Genomic DNA, 9,952 nt, shown 5'->3' on the forward strand with positions numbered 1-9,952 from the left:
AGTCTTTACATGCAAAATGGTTGAACAAGTTGTCATCATATGTCAAGGATATTTCTATACATTTCCATTAGACTTTTTTTTCTAAATCTGTCCTGAATTGGTAAATTGCTCCCAGGTGAATCCTGAATTTCTGTATGAAGGGAAATGTGTGAAGGGTTTGGGTTTTCTGAAATCACTCAAAGACACAAGAGAAGATATTTATGATGTGGATGAGAATTTGTGGCCCAACAGACAGGAACGTCAGGAGGTGTAGGAAGACTGCACTGGAATTCCTACAGCACTGCATGTACAGTTTTCCTAAGGGAGATTGTCCCATGTTCACATTTCTACTTTTGTTTGTTTTGTTTTTTTTCCAGACGTGGTCTGTCAACAAATTACAGTACAAACAGTAAAAGCGTAAATGTGAATCTTGTCCAGTCTCTTGCAATTAATCTCCCACATGCACTAAGGTGGAACTTCCAATTTACAATAACTGTCATCAAAACTTTAGCCATAGTTTACATCGGAACATCCCTCCAGAGAACACTGTTATGATAACAACATGACGCAGCAATTTGACTGTCTTATTCATACACAATGACACAAGGACGTGTCATTCTGATGGCAATGACATGTTCACTGACACAGATATTTACTTCTGAGAGATGAACTAAGGATTTTGAGCAAGAGATTGGCTTTTGCAGGTAATCTGTTGTTCTATTTGTACAGATTGTTTTGAGAAATGCACTTACTGTTCTGCAAATGTGGAGGATGATTCGAGAAATGTACCAAAACGACTGAGAAAAACTGTAAAAAGACCATCAGCTAGAAAATGATTTTGCAGTAGTGAATGCTGTCCTGAAGAGGTCAGTAGAGATGCACACAAACATGATGAGTCTCTATTTACTGAATGAGACTTTTTAAGAGCAAAACAGTGTTTATTGAGAATAGGGTAAGATACTGCATTATGTGACATAGCTGCACAGCAAATAAATCACACTGCATACGCTGTAGGCAGAACTATTGAATACATGAGAAGCAGCACCAGTATTAAAAGGTTTATCAAACTCTGCAGTGAACTTATACATCTCCTTTTGTAAACACACATTTAAAACACTGCAGCTGGAGTTAGGAGAAACATTTGTAGGTTATATTTGTGCTGATTTTTGGTTGAGCTGCCTCTGAAATGTACATCTTCCTAAATGCTATGGAGTTGTGCCATGAAGCTGCTCTGGTGATATAAAGACTCATTCTGTCATTCTGTAGTGTTCCAGACCTACCAGTAAAACTGCACCTCTTCATGCAAACAGTAGGATGACTGGTTGATAAGGTTGCTGATTTTTCACTTTGGGAATTAGAATCAGGAGGAAAAGATCATCTTTTTAAGAAAAATAAGAAGTTACAAAAGTTACAAATGTTGAGAGAAACACGCATTTATGAAGCTGCATCGTTTGATTCGATGCATATTAAATTATTGTGACCATTTAAAGACAGCTTTTGCACACAACTTGAATTCACGCTACTCTTTGATCAAAGAATTTTAAAAGTATTTTTACAGAAATTGCATTCAATATGGACATATAAAGATATACACCGATCAGCCACAACATTCTGACCACTGACAGGTGAAGTGAGTAACGTCGATCATCTTGTTATAATGCGGTGTTCTGCTGGGAAACCTTGAGTCCTGACATTCATGTGGATGTTTGACATGTACCACCCACCTAAACATTGCAGGTCAAGTAACCGCCAACCCCCCCATAGTGACATCAGTCCTTGATGCCAGTTGCCACCATCAGCAGGACAATGCACCCCAAAAACTGCTCAGGAGTGGCGACAGAGCTAAGATGTTCACCCGGGTTCCACACTCCCCAGATCCAAATCTTGCTGAGGATCTGTGGGATGTGCCAGGACACGCCTGATCTAGGTAGGACCCACAGAATTCACTGCCACAGGACATCCCCAGAGGTCCTGTGTTCATGTCCCACTGGGTCAGAGGAGTTTTAGCAGCATAAAGGAGACCAACACAATATTAGGCAGGTGGTCATAATGTTATGCCTGGTCAGTGTATGTCAGTAATTTTTCATTTTTTGTAGGGGTCTTTGAAAATCATATGTCCTTTTCACCACTACCTGGCTTGGAGAGGTTGTAGATCCTCATGTTCTTTTGTGATCCCTCACAAAATCTCTCAACTTACTGGAGACCAGTTGTGGGATTTTTCTTGTGTGCCTGTTCCATTTCTTTGTCCCCATCACATACATATTTGCACTGCTTTACAGTCAAGTATATCACTCTTCATTATATAAAAAGAAAACACAATAAATCAGTTTGGATGACAGTGGCCATTTCCAAAGCAGTGTCCGAGCCTTTTCACCGTCCTCTTGGCAAATCTCACCTTCCCTCTCTGCTTCAGGGAGGCTGTGTACTGGTTGGACTTGAGTTTGGAGTAATAGTCCGAGAACTTGTTGAAGAGGATGGAAATGGGCAGACCGTTGAGGATAATTCCAAAGGCGATGCAGATGAAAGCGAAGATGCGACCCAGCACGGTTTCTGGGTAGACGTCCCCATAGCCCACGGTGGAGATACTGACCTGCAGGTGGGTGAGGAGAGCAGTCAGTGCTGATGGACAAACATGGATCAGTGTCCTAGTTAGATGGCTTTACAGTGACCTGTGCAGTCATTTGTCTAAAGACTTGTCTGAAACTGCAAAGTAGTGAGCAATAAGAAACAGAGGAAGACTGGATTTAAACTGGAATCACAGCAAATACACTGTATGTGTCTAACAGAACTAAAGTTTAATTTGAGATCAGAGTCAGTGCAGTGTTTCATTTAAGTTACATGATGTGAAAACCATATGAATAATATTAACAGAACTGTCTGAAAAGCCTCAATTCCTCTCTAGACTTTAATGAGCCTGACTCTGTTTAAGATTAGTCTGTGTTTACCTTGTAAAAATTTCAGTATGGTGTTTTTTATATGTAGTTAGAGGACATATCATGAGTGAAATAAGAAGTTGTTGCCTTTCTGAGCATTTCCACCTACTGATGACAGTCTCAAAAAATTGATACAAACAACCAATCATGTGGGACTTCTCGTATTATTACTCTTCTTCAGAAATGGTTCTGGTTCTAACTTTTGTGGCTGAATTACATCAATATTACAACTTGCCACAGTGTAACTTAGAGTGTTAGCGCAGTTGCAGTTCAGAAATACTTTCTATGCAAATGCCATTTATGCACTAAACTCAGGACACATTAAATAATTCTAGTGTTTAATGGGTTTGATTGTATGGTTTTATGATTTTTTTATGAATGTTTTTATATTGATGGTCTTGTATGTTTTTTTGTTTGTTTTTATCTTATTTCTTTTATAATTATTATTATTTATTATTATGCAGGATTGCTCATTAACAGCAGTATCTACATTATACTGAATTCTCTGTAACCTAATAGAAAACCTATTTCTATCAGTCTTATTACATCATAGATCTCTTTTGTAGAACAATGGGGCTTCATCAAGGCTTCTGCACCCTCTAAGTGTTGCTAAGTGTAGATAATAGTAATAAAAAATGCAGTGATACAATAGAAATGACTGAATTGCATTGAGACTGTTTTGTACATGCCACATATTAGAGCCAACTCAGCCTCTAAATGATTAGGTTTCTGTACTGAATAGTGTCTTCTGTGCCCTTTTTCCAGTTAGTTTCACATCAGAAGATACATATACTGTATTTAAATATTACATGTTGCTTGTTATGGCAGAACTGGGGAGCCAGTCATCACTGCAGAGGTCATTAACCTTGTACTGTAGTCTTTGGAGTGTTGGTTCAGTTTCCTGCTCAGGTTTCCTGCTGTTAGGAGCACAGCTGGACGATGTTATGAGAACTTATTCAGGCAGGATCTGACTTTTAGTAAGAGGTCCTGTGGCCATAGTGTGATAAAATTGTAGTCAGGATATCCCTCATCTAAGGCTTTGTTTTCCAAAATGTTTTGCAACCACAATTTTGTGAGGACCTCTGCAGAAAAAAAAAAAAAAAACTGACTCTGGAGTGGGTGTTTCAGTGACTCATGGGAGCTGGTAGCTGTGAGCTCAGTTCACTTCACAAATAATCATCGCTATCATTCAGAGGATTATCATTTCCTTCCCCTGGATTAGAAGTAAGATTCTACCACTCGTTCTAAGTGGGAGAGGAATGATCTGTTAATGGGTTTATTTTTGGCAACAGACAGACCCAAAGGTTTGTGTTAACAGTCCAAGTCTTAACTCGAGTGCAGGCACTATTTGAGTTAAGGTTATTCCATCCTGTCTCACTGACAAGGTGGCACGATTTAACAAATCTGATGTAAATAATATACAATCTGTCGTTTGAATCTCCCCACAGCAGTCACACATGCTGAAGCAGGAGGAGGAACATCCTTAAGCAGAGCTGACCTCATTGTGTTGAGTGTAATCTAATAACGTTACACAGTTCACACACCATTAAGGAACTCTGTCAGCGTTACAGGAATTCGAGGACAAGGCATTTTATTTTAATTAATTTAAAAGGTTAGTTCAGTTTGTTACTTAAGGGATTTATACAACATATCTAATTTTGAGGCGTATTCTGTTTCCTGAAGCTTTTGAGATTCAACCTGTTTCCATTTTTGTTGCTACTTTTCCTCCTGCTCTATTAAAATAGTAAATATAAGATAAATCCACTTACAGCTGCCCACCACCAGGCGTGAGGTATGCTGGTAAAGTTCGTCTGCGGCATGTCGTGCTCCACAGTGTAAACCATGGCGGAGAAGCTGAAGATGCCCATGGCGATGAAGAGGAAGAGGCAGCCCACCTGCTGGTAGCACTGACGCAGGGTGAAACCAAACGCCCGCAGACCTGTGGAGTGCCTGGCCAGCTTCAAGATACGAAAGATTCGCATCAATCTCATGATCCTCAACACTTGCCCCAGCTTTCCCACTTGCCCCACCGCCTGCATGTCGGCCTCGTGCTTCATATAGTTTTCCTCGCTGTCAAAGAACTCCAGGATGGCCTGCAGATACTGAGGCAGGATGGCGATGAGGTCCACAGTGTTGAGGACGCTCCTGCTGAAGGCTCTGAGGTCAGGCGTGGAAATGAGACGCAGCAGGTACTCCGTGGTGAAGAAGGCGATGCACATGGACTCCACATATTCCCAGTAGGTTTTGCCACTGAGCTGGCCTGCAGCTGTTTTGTATTGCATCTCCTCCACAGTGTTGAGAGTCATGGCCACCAGGGAGATCAGGACAAACAGGCTGGAGGCCACAGCCATGAGCTTGGCCTTGATAGATGAAAACGGCTTCTCCATCAGGTTCCAGATGGCTCGGCGCCTCTGCCCCATGAACATGTCATGAAACAGCTCCTCATTCTCCTCGATCTCCACCTCAGCTTCCAGCTCCCTCTGGATCTTCAGCTGCTCGTTCAGCTCGTCCTGCCTCTCCTCGAAGGAGATGCGGCAGCAGCGGTGGGTGTTCTTGATCCTCACGCCCCAGTAGTTGATCTCCTCCAGAAAGTTGCGGGGACACAGTTCATCCTTGATCCAGAGAACACCCGTCCTGTAGAAGTTGAAGATGCTGTGGAAGACATCCGGGTCCCTGTCAAAGAAATACTCATTGTTGGTCACTGTGTAGTCGTCGCACAGGTCCAGCTTCATGTTGTGGTCTGTGTAGGTGGCCAGTCGTCCTATTCTGGTCTTTGGGTACTTGGCAGCCATCTTATAAGCGATCTGGTAGGGCTTCCCCCCGACATTAATGTTGATCATATAGTTCTTCTTGGAGGGTGAAATCTGCTTGGAGAAGCTGTATGGAGCATTGTCGTCATCGTCATCCTCATACTCGGCGTAAATGTCATAGATGTCCCTGCTTAGCTCCTGCATAGAGTTCCATGTCTTCACGCAGCTTTCCTTGGCTAGAGGGTAAACAATCTCAGATGGTCTTCGATTAATTTCTGAATCTGTGACTTTGTAGTTGGGGAAGAGACTCTGTCTCCTGTTCCATACATTGACCGCCTTCCTAGTACTCCCCATGTTGATCCCCCCAGACTACAGAGCAGACAGTGCGTCCAGCATTACTACTGTCTAATACCCCCTCTACCTAAGCATGGAGGACATGAGCAGGATGCCTCATGGCCCCATTAATGTTGCTGACTGAGAGGATCCGTGTACTTACAGGACATCTAAATACCATTATCCTCTGCTGAGCTGCCTGACTGACATGACGTTGCCTCTGTGGTGCATCTCAACAAATGACTATCAAGAATACACCCACTTTTATAAAATATATTATGATGTAGAGCTTTCAGCTGCCGTTGAGTGAAGTATAGACATTAGAGGGAACAATTAGAGTTGTTGTTTCTCACAATGTTTATGAATGTATAAGCACTATGCCATGCATTAATCTTCCTGAAATCCCTACAGATTACTCAAGTAGTCATATTGGATGGATAGAAAATACTATTGCATGTTTTTTGTTATTGTCATGTTGCCTGAAGAAAACCACAACACAACAAACGCAACAAGACCCTTTCTGTGCATATTAAAAATATTGCATTTTTTTCAGCTGCAAAAGTTTTTTTTTTGTTTTTTTTTTAAAGAATTGTCTTTAAATTGTTTATGTTGGTTGTATTTTGTACTCGTTTAAGATTCCTTTGGTGAAGGGGGCTGGTGGATACATAAAAGAGGATAAGGGCTTTAAGCATTAGCCTACTTCCTGATTGGGAGGGGGTGCAGGATTCTTCAGACATGAAGTCAAGGCCACATATTTGAAAAATAGTCTCTTGTTTTGATATGAAACCTATAGAGAGGCTTCAGGTGTGAGGCTGTGATATGGCACAACACAGAACTAACAGGTAGGAGTGATTTAAGCTCTCCTCCAAAGAAGTCCTGTTTCTAACATACCTTTGCCTGTTAGTGAATCCTCTTATTGGATATCAGATTATTGCCCTGCTGATTAACAGCACAGTCTGGCTTTCTGCAAGGCTGCTACATGATGACATGAACCATAAAGTATATTCGCCTTTTATTTACCTTCCTGGAGACCAGTTAAAACAATTAAGGACTTAAGTCGTTAATGCAGTGACATTTAAGTAGAGCTGCCAGACTTAAGCTAGTCTTGTTAGTGTAGTGTGTCATAAGAATAAGAGCTGAACTCGAGTTGACATGCAAACCACAGGTCACACCTAAGGAAAGAGGCCACGAGGAAAAAGGAAACATTTTTCACATATCATATGATACAAATCAAATTAAATATTGCATATTTTAAAACAACCAGAGATGACGAAAGTGCTGTGCAAGTTATTAGATAGGCAAGAACACAGATATGTGCAAAAGACAGGATGAAAGCTGGTTCAAAAAAGCTTGTAAGATCAATTTCTAAAAAAAAAAAATACTAAAGACCACTAAGAGCAACCCAAAGTCACTGAAAACATGTGCATCTTGAGGTTTTTCTTAATTGCCAAAGGAGGACAAGCATTAAATTGAATGTGGAAGACTATTCCAAAGCAGTCACTGCGAAGACACAACTTCTCTCACCCACTCACCTCGATCTTAGAACAGTTGAAAGCAGCTGTTCTGAAAAGCTGAAAGGCATTTATAGTAAATAAGGTATTTGGAACACATTACGGTTACCACTTTACCTTTTAGGTTGTAAATAGTATGATCATCCACTTAGAAAATAAAAGCTGAATTAAATAACAACAAATCTACTTTTTGCCTTGTTAATGTGTGAATGTGGTATTTTTTTATAGCTATATACAACCACAAGTAAAATAAGCACCATAAATGATTTATGAACAATGTATGGTGAATTACTCTAATATTACAACTTGCCATTGTGTAGTTTAGAGTATTTTTTACTGTGTTTGAGTAGAGGTGTAGGTGAGCTGTTGTGCTCCAGCTGCAGAGTGATGAAGGGATGGAGTGGAGATAGAAGCAAGGATTTCATAGATCAGCACATTCTAGAGGAAGCAATGGTGTACAAACACATCTGAACCATTTTAAGGCAATACAGGATTGTTTTCTTGGGGGAAAAAAGCAATACACAGAGATGAGTATTTAGGAGTAAAATCAGTGACTGGAGAGGAGTTTTAAGATACACTGCCCACCCAAAGAAAAAAAAATGCATACTCTAATATTTCATTGGCCTGCCTTTAGCTTTGAGTATGGCCACATTCACTGTGGCATTATTTCTATGAGCTTCTGCAATGTTACAGAATTTATTTCTGTCCAGAGATGGATTAATTTTCTGCCACGATCTTATATTGATGATAGGAGAGTCGGACCACTGCACAAAATCTTCTCCAGAACATCATGCTCCCTGAACCACTCATTCACAATGTGAGCCCCATGAATCCTGGCATCGTCATCTCAGAATTTCAAGGAAGAAAAACTCCATCGATATAAAGACCTGGTCATTCAGTATATTCAGGTAGTCAGCTGACCTCATTCTCTGGGAGAACATAACGTTGCTGAACCTGACCAACCCCAGATCATAACTCTAACCCCCACAGGCTGGTAGGAACTAGCTATGATGAGTGCATCACTTCATCTGCCTCTCTTCTTACCCTGATGCCCCCATCACTTTGGAACAGGGTAAATCTGGTCTCATCAGACCACATGACCTTCTTCCATTGTTCCAGAGTACAATCTTTATGCTCCATAGCAAACTGTGGCCTTTTTTTTCCATTTAGCCTCACTGATCAGTGGTTTTCTTAGAGCTACGCAGCTGTTCAGTCCCAGTCCTTTGAGTTCCCTTCACATTGTGTGTGTGGAAATGCTCTCACTTTCACTATTAATCATATCCATGAATTCTACTGTTGATTTCTTATGATATGATTTCACCAGACATTTAAGTGATCTCCGATCACGATCATCTAAGAGTTTGTTCCGACCACATTTGTTCTTCGAAGATGATGGTTCTCCACTATCCTTCAGGTTTTAATAATGCATTGGATAGTTCTTAACCTGATTTTAGTAGTTTCAGAAATCTCCTTAGTTGTTTTCTTTGCTTGATGCAGGCCAATAATTTGACCCTTCTGAAGCAGATTAACATCCTTTCTATGACCACATTATACGTCTTCCAACATGGTTGTTTAAGAAATGAGAAGCTCCTCACTGCATCAGCTAGGGTTAAATAAGTTGTTGCAGCTGAAACATATTCATCACTGCAGTAATTATCCTATGAAAGGCTCTTAGCTATTTGCTTAGTTAAATCCAGGTGGAGACTTTTTGTTTGGACAGACAAGTGCATAAGGTTCCACAAAGTATGTTAAGACATTATAAACCAAATGGAAGAATAGCAGATTTAACATGAAATTCACTCTGTCTATTTTTCTTACAGTACTTATAGCAGTTTGTTCAAACAAGTCAAACATATCAGCGACAAACACAGCTGGACTAAACAGTGCGTCACGCCTCTCGGTCCTGTTTATTTATTCCACACTGGCAGCCACCCCTGTATTTCATTGGGCTCACTTACTACATGCTGTATGTTACTCTAATTGTTATTACTGTGATGAAAGTCATATTTTAACATAAAAAATTTTCTTCATTTATCCAGGAATTGTTCATGAAGCAGGACTGCAAACAACTCATCAGTCTACGTCTGCACACATTTCAAAGGGATTAATATCATCTGCTCTCAAGGTCCAGAGTTTCCTGCCAGCCATTAATGTCTGCAAGATTTACGGATCAAATTTAGTAAAGTCCCGTCAAAGCTGCTTAGGAAAAGAAGAATGTAGGTTATAATCTGTCCTTTACGTTTAGAAAGCTTTATGTCATTAACATTCTCTGTTATTTACAGCTGCGACATCCAAACACAGATTGTTCAGTAACAATAAATGGTGGTGGTGGATTTGCCCTCTGTTGATGTGATTACACACATACAGTGTCAGCTCAAAATAAAGGAACACATATGGCTGTTTGCAACATTTACATAATGGAACCTGCAAGCTCCACTACAGTATA

The 9,952-nt window shown here is 40.5% G+C and overlaps 1 protein-coding gene across 1 annotated transcript; it reads right to left on the reverse strand.

Annotated features, from left to right (window-relative positions):
• Window positions 1-881: 881 nt before the first annotated feature.
• Window positions 882-6,146, reverse strand: LOC111585952 (potassium voltage-gated channel subfamily V member 2-like). The gene is made up of 2 exons (XM_023295617.3): window positions 4,682-6,146; window positions 882-2,569 (listed from the first exon to the last, which is right to left on the reverse strand). Exons 1-2 carry the CDS (start codon window positions 6,014-6,016, stop codon window positions 2,303-2,305), a joined length of 1,602 nt encoding a protein of 533 aa, XP_023151385.2. The 5' UTR covers window positions 6,017-6,146; the 3' UTR covers window positions 882-2,302.
• Window positions 6,147-9,952: the final 3,806 nt, after the last annotated feature.

This window comes from Amphiprion ocellaris, chromosome 6, assembly GCF_022539595.1.
Source record: "Amphiprion ocellaris isolate individual 3 ecotype Okinawa chromosome 6, ASM2253959v1, whole genome shotgun sequence".
Taxonomy (NCBI): domain Eukaryota; kingdom Metazoa; phylum Chordata; class Actinopteri; family Pomacentridae; genus Amphiprion; species Amphiprion ocellaris.